Source organism: Mastigoproctus giganteus, chromosome 7, assembly GCF_048544385.1.
Source record: "Mastigoproctus giganteus isolate SK-2022 chromosome 7, ASM4854438v1, whole genome shotgun sequence".
NCBI lineage: Eukaryota > Metazoa > Arthropoda > Arachnida > Uropygi > Thelyphonidae > Mastigoproctus > Mastigoproctus giganteus.
In genome coordinates this window covers 222,658,443-222,673,643 of record NC_143581.1, presented here as the reverse complement: position 1 = coordinate 222,673,643, position 15,201 = coordinate 222,658,443, and the positions used below count along the sequence as shown (strand labels likewise).

At 35.7% G+C, this 15,201-nt stretch overlaps 1 protein-coding gene across 1 annotated transcript in view; it reads right to left on the bottom strand.

Annotated features, from left to right (window-relative positions):
- The window catches only part of LOC150083718 (AP-1 complex-associated regulatory protein-like), a 149,489-nt gene that overhangs the window by 43,502 nt on the left and 90,786 nt on the right, over window positions 1-15,201 (bottom strand). Inside the window, exon 7 of the mRNA XM_090378582.1 lies at window positions 2,973-3,142. Coding sequence (XP_090234708.1) covers window positions 2,973-3,142 — 170 coding nt within the window. The remainder of the gene's footprint in view (window positions 1-2,972; window positions 3,143-15,201) is intronic.

The window sequence follows — 15,201 nt, the reverse complement described above, 5'->3', positions numbered from 1 at the left end:
AACAAATCTGGTTCGCTATTTCGAAAGGGTCACTCATGAGCTGGATTTTGGGAATAATTTCGACATTGTTTATTTAGATTTTAGCAAAGCTTTTGACTCAGTCCCACATGAGCGGTTGCTTTATAAGCTGGAAGAGGTTGGAATCACTGGGAAAATCCTTAGATGGATAGAAGGATGGCTTCAGGGCAGGAGGCAGAGGGTTGTGATAAATGGCTATTCCTCAGATTGGGTTGATGTAAGAAGTGGGGTTCCCCAAGGATCAGTATTAGGACCACTGTTGTTTTTAATTTTTATAAACGACGTTGATGAAGGGATAGAGGGCGTGATGTCTAAATTTGCAGATGTTAAAATTGGTAGAGTAGTTAATGATCACTCCCAAGCTGAGCTTCTTCAGAGAGACCTAGATAGACTTCAGGAATGGTCAGAAAAATGTCAGCTGTGCTTTAATCCAACAAAGTGTAAGGTATTACACCTGGGAAACAGTAATCCCAAAAAAACTTATTCACTCTCGGTGGAGTTCAACTAAACCCAGTACTGGAGGAAAGGGACTTGGGTGTTACGATACGGTCAGACATGAAGTTCTCTGAGCATTGTAAACAGGTTGCAAGGAAGGCACATGGTGTCCTATCGATGATCTATCGAACTTTTGCAAGTAGAGATAGGGACGTGATAATCCCATTATATAAGGCTTATGTTAGACCACACTTGGAATACTGTGTTCAAGTATGGAGACCGCACCTGAAGAAAGACATCGAGCTTCTTGAAAGGGTAACTCGCCTGGTGAGATCGGCAAAAGGGCATCCTTATGAAGAAAGACTTCGAATATGTGGGTTGCAGAGTTTGGAAACTAGACACCTTAGAGGAGATTTGATTGAGGTGTTTAAGGCTCTGAGAGGCATCAGTAAAATGAATGAGGACAAAATTTTCAAGATTATAAATGATGCTAGAACTAGGGGACATAAATTCAAGTTACGGGGGGAAATGTTTAGATTGGACTGAAGGAAGTTTTATTTTAGCCAGCGAGTTATAAATTACTGGAATAAGTTGCCTTCATGGGTGGTAGAGGCCAACAGTTTGGGGAAATTCAAAGGTCATCTGGATAGTACTTTCGGGTAAGGGAAGCGCATAGGATGATAGGTTTAATTTCCTTTTTTTTTTATTAATTATTATTATTTAGTTATTTATTTTATTTTATTTATTTTTTGTTTTTATCATTGTTTTGTTCGGATTTTTTTTTTTTTTTTTGGATGGCGCAGCATAAGCCATAGGCTTTCTTGCACCATGCGGCCATTACTAATACTAATACTCAAAAAACAAAACATTTTCACTGGAGATAAAATCATGCATATTCACTCTCAAGAGCATTAGATTCAATTTCTTCCATTACATTGTTAGTCATGTTAAAAATAAAAATTTTTCAGAGCACATGGGATCAGGTAGATCAAAACAATTTACTTCACATCAAAGGTCAAAGAGTAAAAAAAAAAAACATTGAGAATACAGCAAATCCTTGCTTTAATGGACTGCATCCACTGAACCACGTTGGAAACTGGTTGCGTAACATTCTCAATCTGATGGTATTTGCAAAAAAAAAAAAAAAAAAAAAAAGCAGAGTGCCAGGGAGCAAGGATTTTCCTTATCATCACCTTTCAGTCTGTAAAGCAAATTACACATCAGGAGTCATCTGAACTCCCAGCAAGGCAGTTGAGAGTTCTTCAAACTCTGAATATGCTTCAGCCAGAATTTCCACTCCACTTTACAAAACAGCAAAATTTCAAGCTCTTCTATTCACACAATAAGTGCAGTAAAATGCGGTATTACATTTGTTTTTATTTTATGGCACAACATTTTGGTAACTTTAGCAATTATATATATTTCTTTCGAGTTTAATGGACATAGTTACATAATGTTTAGGGTCAAGTGGCACTGGTTATTTTTTTTCCACAACTACATGATCAGTTCTCGTGTTTAAAACAGTGGAACACCACTGAACACTAGTTACTGTACCAGGCACGGGGAGCCAGTAAAAAAGGTTGATGGGAGATACAAACGCTCTGGCTAGGCATCCCCCAGAGTTGACTAAGCTTTCTAGAGGAGCCCAAATAAAATAAATGTTAAAGTACGAGTGAGGGAAATAGTTTAAGAGGGGAGTTAAAGTAGGTAGGAAAAGGAAGAGGATAAAGGAAGGCAGGCATACTCTAGCTAAGTAAGGTAAAGAGGGGATGGAGAGTTGGAATATCCCTGGGTTGAGGAGCCCACCCAAATCCAGGGAAACAAGTAAGGCTTGCAGGACAAAGGGATTCTTCAAAGAAGTACACCATTTGGCATTCCACATCAAGAGCAGATGTCAGCAACACCTAATCCACAACAGGGTATGTAAGTAAGTGTGAGGTTCTACCCTTATGGGTTGGCAGATACCACATCCCCAAAGGGGGGGCACCAGCAATATCCATACAGTATCTGGTGCTTGCCAGAATGATGGAGGAAACAAAATTTAGGCATTAACATGTTGGCCACAGCATAGCAGTTCATATAAACTTTATTGTATATTCTGTGCAAGTGTTCAGTTCTATGCAAATGTTCATGGCCAAATTTGTATGTTTTACAGGCTTCTTTTTTTTTTTTTTTTTTTATGAAAACCCCAAACATGAAAGGTATCAAAACCTATAGTACTTAGTACCGTGCATGGGTTGAAGGAGAAGTATGGGGGGAGGGGGATAGGCGTAAACAATTTCAATAACTCAGGGAAGAAAACTTTATTTCTGCTTGCCAAGAATTTAGCTTTAACACAGGAACAAGTATACCCTATCGGGCTATCATAAAACTTCAAAAAAAAAAAAAAAAAAAAAAGTGCTGATTCCCAGATGCTGGATTGGAGGTTTTACTATAGTTGGCACATATGGTTCCTCCCCCCCCCACAGTAAATAAACAAGAGAAGTCGGTCCCATCAACTTGTTTTGAAAAATACTCACACATTCCAATTGGTTGCATCCTCACCTAACCACTGCTCAGACTTGAAAACAAGACGAGCAGGATTCATTATCTCTGGTGATTGGGCAAGCCTTTTAATTCTAACTGCTTCTCTCTGAGCTTCAATATTAACTTCTTCTTCAAGCTCTAATTCTTCCTCCTCTTTATGAAACTACATAAAATAGACAGATATATTTTGAAGTTGTTGAAAATATATACATCCATCAAATAGACATAAAAACAAAAACAAACGAATATAATTTCATGAACTGCTTTATTGACATGATGCTAAAGCAAAAACTATAAACTTGAAAAGAAAACAGTCACACCCACATGGCATGAGGTGTAGGATCAATGTTTATTATTTCTAGTTGCAGAAAAGGAACAAAGTGACCACAACCATTTGTGCAGACTAATGTGTGTACACAATTTTGACTCAGTTACTTCAATGTGCAGAGACTAGCTTAATGCAATAACCATATCAAAATTAAATGTTTAGTTTCTGCAGTTTAGCTCATTGTGTTAACAAAAGACTTAATTTTGGTATTAGCCAGTTACACTAAAAATAGTGTTGTTGTGACAGCAATTATTGCCATGTCAGGGTAGTGTCTACACATCAAAGAAGTGGTATGTAAACTTTACCAATAAAGAGTGAGTGTATGTGTGCGATCAATTCGTTCTAACTTGCAAACACCACACTTCTGTCTGCATTCAATTTTTGACTTGGAGCACATTTTCACCCCTCCAGTGACATAGGAGATAAACTTTTGGATTTCAAGACCCAATCATCTCTACTTGTGGAATTTTGCATCATCTCTAATTCACATTAGAGATTATGCAAAATTCCATAAGCTGATCTATACTGCTAATATCTTTTGGGATGATACTAAATAGTATCATCCCAAATACAATGATACTAATAGTATCATCCCAAATACTATTTAGTATCATTGTATCTCTAACAAATTTGATATTTATTTAAAATTGTCATGACAGCTTTTTTGAAACTTTTGTCTCTCATCAGCTGGCAATGGTCTCTATTAGAAAACTTATCTTAACCAGTGAATAAAGTATAAAGTCTAAGAAAATAGCCTGGAAATGTATGGAAGAAAATTTTCCAGTTAAACATATAACCAAAGCTAAGTATATCTTTAATACTACTAATATGGAGCCAGATCTGTCCTACATAGCCAACAGTAAAGGGTGTGGGGGATATTTCAACACAGGCATTGATATGATTTAAAAATTTCCACTCAGACCTGAATAACCTCTGTACCAATTCTCTAATTTAAGTTTACAGGTGTCACTTACACAGTCTGGTGAGAAAATAAGTATGTTTCAAAATAGCTGCCATGACAGCAACAGCTTTGGTTTTAAATGAATATATATGTATATAAAATTACTTTATTGCCAAAATACATATTTATGGCAATATCCTGTAAGAGTTAAACTAGAGGAATTTACAATGAGTAGGAGTAAAAAAAAAAAAAAAAAAAACTCAATAAACTTAATACTTTACTATTATTATTATAATTAAGTCTAGGGTTTGTCCTGGACTTAACTATAATAATAAATAAAACTACATAATAGGAGACATGGTAAAATAGAAATGTTTTGATATATATATATATAGACCCATGTTTTAATATAAATAAATGATGTTTTATATAAATAACCACCTTTGTGAGTGGCTATTTATATTAAAACAACATTAGAAGTTTAAGTCAACTCATGGATGCTGGTGACATCACTAATGCCAGCAGCCTGGGACTTGAAAGCCGAAAGCCAGCCTCTGCCAGTGGAAGGACTAAGATGTCCCCAAGACAGAGAAAAGCATATGATTTTTAAATTATTTTAACAATTCTACACTTCACACGTGTCTGTATGCTTTATTTATAAGTTTTCATATAATCTGCTTACGCCCTTTACTATTTATAACTTTCTTCATAAAAATGAATTAAAAAAAAAAAAAAAAAGGTATTACACAGGTTAGTTTAATGAAAGTTTTTGAAAATAAATTCGACTTGGGGGGAAAGCATCACTTAATTGTGATTGTAACATGATAAATAGTTCTTTACCTCAGTTATCTCAGTTAAAAGCAATAAACCAAACTGTAAATTTCTAAAAAGATATTTCAGAGAAGATCTGTCTGGTGAAGGATAATTATACTTGTAAGGAACATAAAATATCATAAATTTTAGTAGAAAAGAAGACAAAGGAATTAAAATCCAATCCACATATTAGATATATAGTTTTTCTTTTTAAACAGAGTTTTTCTAAAGAACTAAGGAAAGGGAAAATATTTTTTTCTGAATAACTTTTTTTTTTTTTTTTATTTATTTAAGCAAAATAAAACCTAAGAAAGAAATGTTCCAACTAAAAAATGAGATTAACAATAGCTGTTCCATTTCTTATGTGCTTTTTTTATAATTTCAGCAGATGAACAGTTTATATAAATACCTTTTTATTAAAACTGCTATAAAAGTTGTAGCAACACAATTAAGCATTTGATATTTTTGGAATTAGACTTCAAACTTTCCAGGAGACCAACAAAACATACAATGAAAATTTGGTATTAATCCACCTACTCCTTCTAGAGTAATGAAGTTTAACTCATACCTGTCAAGCCAAATTTTAACTTTCTAAAATCATTTAAAATCATTTCTAAGCATCATTTAAAGCTTATTATCTGCGTCGAACATTAAGCAGTTTAACTGAACTAGAGGATAAAGAGGAAATGACAGTTAAAACTTTTTGGAAAAACTACACCATTAAAAACGCAATTGGAAACATTGATAGTTCTTGGAAAGAAGTCACTAAGAAATGCTTAAATGGAGTTTGGTGCAAAATATGGCCAGAAGTTGTACTAGAAGAAGAAAATAACATCCAAGAAATTAGAAATGAAGTTATCCAGATGGCTCAATCAATAGGTTTCGAAAATGTCGATGAAGAAGATGTTAGAAATTTATTGAATGCAGAAGATGGTTTTTCAGTGGAAGATTTAGAAAACCTTGTTAGCAACGAAGACAAAGATAATGAAGACGAAGTTAAAGAAGTTCCTGCCGAAAAAGTGTTAACAACCAAAGATTTAAAAAGGTGCTTAAATGACACTGAATGACACTGAAAACGTTTTAAATTTTTTTTAGTGAAAATGATCCTGATTTAGGAAGAAGTTTTATTGTTAAGCGATCAATGTTAAATGCAATAACTCTGTATAGGCAATTGTTAAATGAAAGAGAAAAAAAAAGCATAAACAATCAACTTTAGACTCATATTTTAAAATGTGTGATTTCACTTTGTATGTAAGTTGACTGTTTATTTAATAAAACTTTTCTTTGTTCGAAAAAAAAAGCTTTTCATTTTCTTTACGTCGGAACGTATCCCTATTCTGGCCATAGTATTTTTACCTCTGAAAACGAAGTAATTTCGTGGAACACATCCTATTCGTTATTCGAGGTACACCTGTATTTCATAAAGTTATGGAACTGCATTTTCAGTAATGCAGAGTGTTGTTAATAAAATGAGCGAGGTTGAATCTTGAATTCATGCAGAAGTAGGGAATGCTAAATTTCACTATGGTATATATAATGGATTTAGGAAGGTAGAAGGAAGATTGAGGAGTGGATCATATTACAACAGCAGCATTCCCAACATTCAATTTACATGGTGTAAGGTTGTAGTCAAAAAAGGGAAAATGAGAATGGGTATGCTACAAATCAGGTTCTCATCTTGTATGAAGAATATGATGAGAACTTCTACATTCAGATGGAATGGGCAATCAAATGAGAGTGCCTTACCGACTGGAACAATTGGGAGATTTATAATAGGGACAAAACTTCTATACTAGGAAAGTAGAAAGGGAGCATTTCTGACTTAATCATAACCCACATCCAGACAGTATCAGTGCAGAAACCCTTAACAGAGGTGATCATGGAGTGTTAAGGTGAGCAATGACAAGTAAGGTTTCGGTTTTTAAATGCATCAGCAGGGAATTCAATTTCATAAAAGGATACTGTGGAAGTCTAAAAAGCAACAGTGCTTTGTCAACTGATAACAGTATGGGAAGAGAAAATACAGATGAATTATAACCTTAAATTCCCCTTAATGGAGGGGAATGAGGACAGTATGGTGGATTTTACATCCACCACAAAAATTGTAAAGCTAGCAGGTAAGTTTTATTTATATATGTAAAAATAGAAAAATGAGCAATCGAACAAGACCCTTACATAATAGATAAGAAAAGGTCATGTATAAAAATCCAGCTGAAATGAATGGCTGCCTCACACTGATTTATTATACAGAAATCTTTCCAGAAACTGTGAATCTGTGCACTGTAAAATCAGCAACACAAAAATTACAAAGAACTGTTTACTAAAAACTTTTGGGTAGAATGGCATATCATCATCAGCCATTTTCAATCCACTGCAGGATGAAAGCCTCTCCAGCAACTTTCCTGTTCCTCCTATTTTGTGCAACGGCCATCCATTTACTACCCACAAACCCATGAATTTCATCTGTCCATCTCCGTTGTTGTCTTCCAGTTTTCTCTTAGTTCCTCTTGAGTACCATTCTGTTATTTCCTTAGTCCATCTGTCATCATGTCTTCAAGTTGTGTGTCCTGCCCAAGACCATTTTAGTTCTTTAGTTTTGATAAGAATGTCCTTTACTTGAGTTTGCTGCCTAATCCATGTGTTTCTCTTCTTATATGAGTCTTGATTCCCAATATAATTCGTTCCATTCTTCGCTGTGTAGTTCTCAGCTTCTCTTCCATTATTTTGGTGAGTATCCAAATTTCACTTCCATAATTAATGGTGGGGAGTATACATTGGTTCATTATTTTATGTTTCAGACAAATTGGGATATTGCTCTTCAGTATGCGACTATATTTCCTGAATGCTATCCATCCAAAATTTATTCTTCTCTTGACTTCCATCCATTTATCATTATTACAGCTAATGACTTGTCCCAGATAAGTATATGACTTCACCTTTTCAATTACTGCTCCTTCAATCATTATATCCCTTTCTGTGGCATACTTGTTCACCATTACTTTTGTTTTAGCCATATTCATCTTTAGTCCAAACCTCTGCATAACTGATTAAGATTTTCCTCTAATTCTTTGGGATCGTGACTTATGACAACAATGTCATCTGCAAATCGTAAATGGTCTAGGTACTCTCCATTCACATTGACTCCTTTCTGCGACCAGTCTAATCTTCTGAAAGCTTCCTCAAGGGCAGCAGTAAACAACTTCAGAGATATTGTGTCTCCTTGAGATAACAGAACTCCTTTCTCAATTTTAAATTTATTACTGTTTTTGTCTAGTCTAATAAAGGAGGTAGCATTCTCATATATTTTCTTCAAAATCATAATATATGGGGTATCTATGCCTTGTCTTTCTAGTGGCCAAAACATTGCCTTATGCTGTATGGAGTGAAATGCCTTTCATAATCCACAAATGCCAGGCATAATGGTGTTTTATATTCACTTGCTTTCTCCATTAGCTGTGACATTACGTGAAGGTGATCCATAGTTGAGAATCCTGTCCTAAAGCCAGCTTGCCCTTTCGGTTGATTCTCATCAAGTATTCTTTCTAATCTGTTAGTAATGACCCTTGTGAACAACTTGTAGATGTGGGATAACAAGCTAATTGGTCTATAATTTGCAATTTATCTCCTTTCTTATGCAGCAAAACTATGATTGCATTATTCCATTCCTCAGGTGTTACACCTTTTTAATGTATTTTGTAAAGAGTCATGCCAGTTTTTGTGTCATGTCTCTTCCTCCCAATTTTAACAACTCTACAGTAACTTCATCTTCCCCTGGAGCTTTCTGATTCTTCATTTTCTTCAACGCATATTCTACCTCATCAGGAAGAATATCGGGTATGTCGTATGTGTTGCTAATTTACAATCCATCTTCCCCACTGCTGGCATCATTCCCTCGCTCCTTGTATAATTCTCTATAGTAGTCTTCTGCTATTTGAATTATGCCTTCTCTGCTGTTTATAAGTACACCATCGCTATTCTTCAGTTTCAGTATCATTTGTCTTTCTGTAGTACTGCTCATGGCTGCTGATTTAAGTCCTTTGTTTTCCCTTAATGCTTGTTCTACTTTTCTTGAGTTAAATCTTCTTATGTCCTCTCTGAGTCTCTTTCTAATGGATTTCCATAACTCAGTATACTCAATTTTCTCCTTGTCAGTGTTCATCATGACAGTTGTTTCTTGACTAATTTTTTCTTCTTTGGATTTCTTTTTACCTATCTGTTTCCTTGGGCTTTATCACTTTCAGAAAGTTGTAATATTCCTTGTCGATATCTTGGTCCTGAGCAGTCTGCAGAAACTCAAACTTGTTCTTAAGTTCCAGTACATACTGCTTTTTCTCCTCTTCTGTTATCTCAAAAACGTTTGTATTATTTACTCGAGTCAGTTTTTTCCTTTCTTTTCTTACATCTATTATGAAATGTGAATCTTACCATTCTGTGATCACTTCCAACATTTACCTTGTTCAGGATGGTAACTTCATTCATGATATATCTTCTGTTAGTGAGGATGTAGTCGATTTCATTAGTTGTTAATCTATTTGGACTCTTCCACGTCCACTTACTGTTCACCCTTTTCTTGAAAAAAAAAAAAAAAAAAAAAAATGTTAATTGCTGACAATCCTCGAGATTCTGCAAATTCCACAATTCTTTCAACAATTCCAAAATATCCTATAGTTCCCCTTTCTGCATTGTTTTGTCTTTTTCCAACCTTAGCATTGAAGTCCCCCATAATGATTGCATAGTGGGTTTTCTGCTCATCTAGAAGACTCTTAATTTCAGTGTACATTTCTTCAAACTCTTCATCATTAGGGCTCAATGTTGGCACATAAATCATTATAACCTTTAGCTTGTACCTCTTAGAAATCCTGAGTATTAGTCTTGACACTTTTGGTGATGTTCTTTTGAATTCCAAAATGTCGTTTTTTTTATATCTTTATGGACCAGAAAGCCAACTCCACCTTCACTTCTTTCACTGTTTCCATCGGTGTAGAGCAGATTTCCATTTGATAAACTTAAGTGATTTGTTTCTTCTTCTTGTTTCAGCCAAACCGATGGCTCAATGTTGGTGCATGTAGTCTTGACATCCTTGGTGATGAATGGCATATACATGGTTCTTTTGAGGAAAACAGCAAGAGAGTACATTAAACCGTTAAGATTATTATGAGAGCTTCACCTGAACTCAGGGCAAGGTACCAGGCTATCATCAATGCATAAAGGTTGTTTTTAAGAATGAAACATGACTTCAATAATAGGAAAATTACAGACATGATGATTAAGACTTTGATTGATTGATTTTATTGATGCAACAACGACTATGGTTAAACTGTGCCAAGAAAATAAGATTTTGATACTGGATTCATTTAAATAGTATTTAAGAGAAATTAACATTTTCTTTTATAAAAGGAAAATTTTACTTCACAGGAGGAAATAACATTTACCACTGTAATTAATGGTTAGTCTTCAGAATGACATAGGGTTAGAAGTTGGGTCCCTAAAGAATCTGCCTGGTACCAATCCTATTTCAATAATTTTTTTTTTAATTAAATAAAATTTATCAAGGGATAGAGGACAGGATGTCAAAATCTGCATATAATGTGAAGATCTGGAAAATGATCAACAACCAGCATACCTTAAAGACAAATTTGACAGACTTCAGCAATAGTCAACTAAGGGGAAACTATATTTTAATTCTGCAAATTGCAAATAACAATCTCAAAGTAGCTTACACATTTGAGGCGGTGCTGGTTGTTAATCATTTTCCAAATCAATTATGGTGTTTTTAATCGTGGTGCAATTAAAAACAGTATAGGATGAAAGTTGACATGAAATTCTTTGCGCAAAGTTTCCACACAAATTTCTTTCCACAAAAGTTTTTATACATCACATCAGTGTGGTTACTTCTATACAGAAGTGGCATGGTTTGGTTTCAGTTTTTTTGGCACACAAGCAGTTAAGGCTATAATGCCCCAAGTCCAAGAGAAGCGGCATTGATATCTACCCAGCTTACTTGCCTTTATTTAAACACAATTTTTTTTTTTTTTTTTTAAACACCGTTCTTTAAATTTTTATTTGTATAGTCCCTCAACATGTTGTTCTTTAAACCGCACATTAGCTATAATGTGCAGTTCATGTGGTTGCTTTCATATGAAGGAATAATCCAAGTTATCACTTTTTGATAGATGGATGAGGAAATACAGTCGGACCCCTATATAAAAAAAATCAATCATTCAATTGAAAAAAATTTTTAAACAGAAATTTCGTTAAAGAAATATGACCTTTTCAACAATGAAAAACACTGTAATTTAGCATTCTGAAATATAGTAAAATATGGGAAATAAATCAGAAATAAGTGGGAATGAATAAATTTTCTAACATTTTAAAACAATTTTTTAATACATACATAATAAGAAATGACTACTTACACGATGCACACAATATATTAGTACACTTTTAAGAAATATTTCATAAAATATTCGGCTTTTTTTTTGTTGTACACTGGATTTTTTTTTTTTTTTATGAGAACCCCAAAGACGAAGGTATCAAAACCTATAGTACTTAGTACCGTGCATGGGTTGAAGGAGAAGTATGGGGAGAGGGGAAGGGGATGCCGGAAACTTTGCTCTAGAGACTAAACATGGGTTTCGCCACTTCAAGCCTCCAATAAGCAAAGTGGTGGTATTTCACCGGTTTTGTTCATAAAAATGTTCGTTTTTGTTTAAACACTCAATATATTTTCTGGCACATTTTCTTCACACCCAAGGCACACAGTTTCAAATGCTGCCAACATTTCATGTTTGGAAGGTTTAATATTGTCCTCATTACCTTTGTTGCACTCATTTCATTAAACTAATTGTCGATATTGTCACTTCTTTGAATACGCTCTAAAATGTTGGAGTTAATCGGATATTCAGCTACTAAGACATCATTATCAACTCCTAAAAATTCATCAAGAACAATTTCTACACTGATCAAACCTCTCACTTGGAGTTCTTCCCAAGATTGCTCAATATCTTGTACTAGTTCATCCCTCTCATCACTGTTAATTGCCATTTTAGCAAAACCTGTTATTGCAAAACAATTCTTTTTTAATTGTTGTTTCCATCACATCTTGACTCCATACTTTTTTTTTTTTTTTATGTAAACCCCAAACACGAGAGGTATTAGAACCTACAGCACTTAGTACCGTGCTTGGGATGGAGGTTGAGAAGATGAAAGAAGATATTTGTTGACCTTGGACTTGAACTTCTGTAGACTGTAATTTTCAGGAAATACGTATGAAGGAAGGTTGTTCCAGAAAACAGCAGTTGAATGAATAAAGGAAGATGAAAAGTTGGTTCTGTGAGTTAAGTTGGACAGTAAATGGATGTTGGCTGGTGGCGGCACATGTTCGGACTGTTTTGAAAGAAAGAGCAGGAATTATAGAAGCCAATTCAGAATAACAGTGCCCATGGAAGTATCTGTAGAAGAGGCATGCAGCAGAAACAGTACGTCTATGAGACAGCTAGTGGAGAGATTCTGTTAGAGATGAATCATTAATTAACCTAGCTGCCCTCTTCTGAATGGAATCAAGAAGTCTGAGAGAGGTTTTGGGGGCACCACCCCAGATGTGGGAACAATATTCCATGGCAGGGTGGATTTGCGATTTATACAGAGTTAGCAGCTGTTTGGAAGAAAAGTAATGCTGAGAGCGAAAGAGAAAACCAAGTTTTTTAGATGCAGAGGAAGCAATATTTGTAATGTGCTTGTGCCAAGAGAGATTAGAAGTCAGGGTAAGCCCCAAAAGAGATACATATCATCTTGCCTAGAAATTGGAGTGTCACCAAAGATAAGCATAAGAGCAGAAGAATCCTTTTTTGAGTTATAAGACAAGACTGAGTTTTAGAAGGGTTGAAATCAACTAAGTTGTCTTTGCTCCACTGGAGAATTACCTGAAGATCAGCATTTAAGGAATTGGTAGCAGATTTTTGAAAAGTTGAAGCTGATTGAGCTGGGCAAGATTTCTCAAAATGAAAAGTGGAATGCAATGTGCAATCATCGACAAAACTATGGATAGGATTTCCAGTCAATGGAAGAAGGTCATTAATATACAAGAGGAAAAGAGTGGGGGAAAGAACTAAACCTTGGGGGACACCTGCACTAGTGGAGAAATTAGAAGACAGAGAGCCATCTACCATCACCCTCAGTGAGCGAATAGAGAGAAAACTGGATAACCAATTACTAAAAACAGATGGAAAACCATAAGATGGAAGCTTTTTTGGAAGACCTTTATGCCAAACACAATCGAAAGCCTTTGAGATGTCAAGAGCAACTACTTGTGTTTCACCGAATATTTCCACTGAATTAGTCCATAAATGGGTAACATAAGCCAAAATATCACCAGTGGATCGACACTGACGGAATCCATACTGGCGATCGTTGATCAGACTTTTTAGGAAGTCTGATCAATTAACTGCCAACTCTTAAACTACCTAGAAACCTTTTAGGAAGGTTTCTAGGTAGTTTAAGAGTTGGCAGTTAATTGATTTCTCCATTACTTTAGAAAGAGTAGAGGTAACTGCAATGGGACGATAATTGGATGGGAGGAATTTGTCGCCCTTTTTAGGAACTGGCTGGATATGAGCAAATTTCCAAGCAGAAGGAAAAACACCTTTGGAATAAGAAAGTGAAAAAAGGCGGGAAAGAATAGGAGTAAGTTCAGGAGCACAGGTTTTGAGAACAAGTGGAGAAATACCATCAGGACATGGAGCTTTCTTAGCATCGAGATTCGTCAAAATCCTTCTGATATCCTTTTGATGGAAGACCATAGGAGGCATTGAATGGAGTGTGTTGGGAATGGTGGGATGTGTTTTTCCAAGATCATTAATACATGAGTTGGAACAAAAATGGGATGCTAGAAGGTCAGCTTTATCCTTGGCTGAAGTGACAACAGAACGATCTGGTTTGAACAGAGGTGGGAGCAGAGATGGGCAAAAGTTGCGGCCAATAGCTTTGGCAAGAGACCAGAATGCTCAGCTACCATTAAGGCAAGAAGCAAGTTTTCTACTTTTGGACTTATTAATAACTGCTTTACAACTGTTGCAAGCTTTGGTGTAGGCAGAAAATGAAACTGAAGAATTTTAAACAAGGCAATTACGATATGCAACATTCTTCTCTTGAACAGCCTTAACACGTTTATTGGAAAACCAAGGTTTAGATAAAGGACGAGATTTTAAAGTGGAGTGTGGGATAAAGGATTCCATTGCTGCAAGAATAATTTCGCTGACACGATCTGAGCAAACGTTTACATCAGAAGTTTTGAAACAGTAATCCGAGCAAGGAAAAGAAGAAAAGAAATATCACGGGTAATCCTATTTTGCATTCTTGTAATGCCAAACAACATGAGGATGGGAATAGCCATGAGATAAAGGCTCCATTGGAGAAGAGACAATCACCAAGTTGTGATCTGAAGTGCCTAAAGGACCTCTCACTTCGACGGGTTGTTTGTGAGAAAAAGATCAAGCGTGTTGGCTGTATGATTAGGATTGTCCAGTATTCTTGTAGGTAAATGAACAATCTGTGCGAGGTCATTAGTAACTGAAAAAGCCTCAGCATCTCGACCAGCTGGGTCAGTGTGACTAGAAAACGGAAGCCAGCAGGAGTTGTGAACATTAAAATCACCAAGGAAAATTACCTCACTGTTAGGAATGTTGGACTGGAGAAAGTCAAGTTACAAATAGAGGAAGTCAAAGAGCTCCAAGTGATTACTGGAGTTGGGAGAACGGTAGAGACAACAGATGAATTTGACACAATCAAGTAGAGAGATTTTAAGCCAGAGAAGATTCCAAATTGCCAAGTCTCTGACAGGGAATATCAGAACGGACATATGCACAAGTACCACCCTTGAGAGCCGACTAGGCTAGCCAGGTGGGTAAAGTACCTGCCTGGCAACCCAAAGGTCACGGGTTCGAATCCGGCCTCGGGCTTGGATCAAAGTACTGCAAAAACCTTGGGAAGTGCATTATGGCCACAGATGCCGATGCGCCAACAACTACAAAAAAAAAACAAAAAAAAAAAAAAACCACCTTTGAGGCGAAAGGAATCATACAGCGAATAATTTGGGCATCTGAGATGAGCAGTAGTTGAATCAACCGATAACTGAGATTCTATCAGAAAAAGTACATGGGGTTTGGCAGACTGCAAGTGTAAA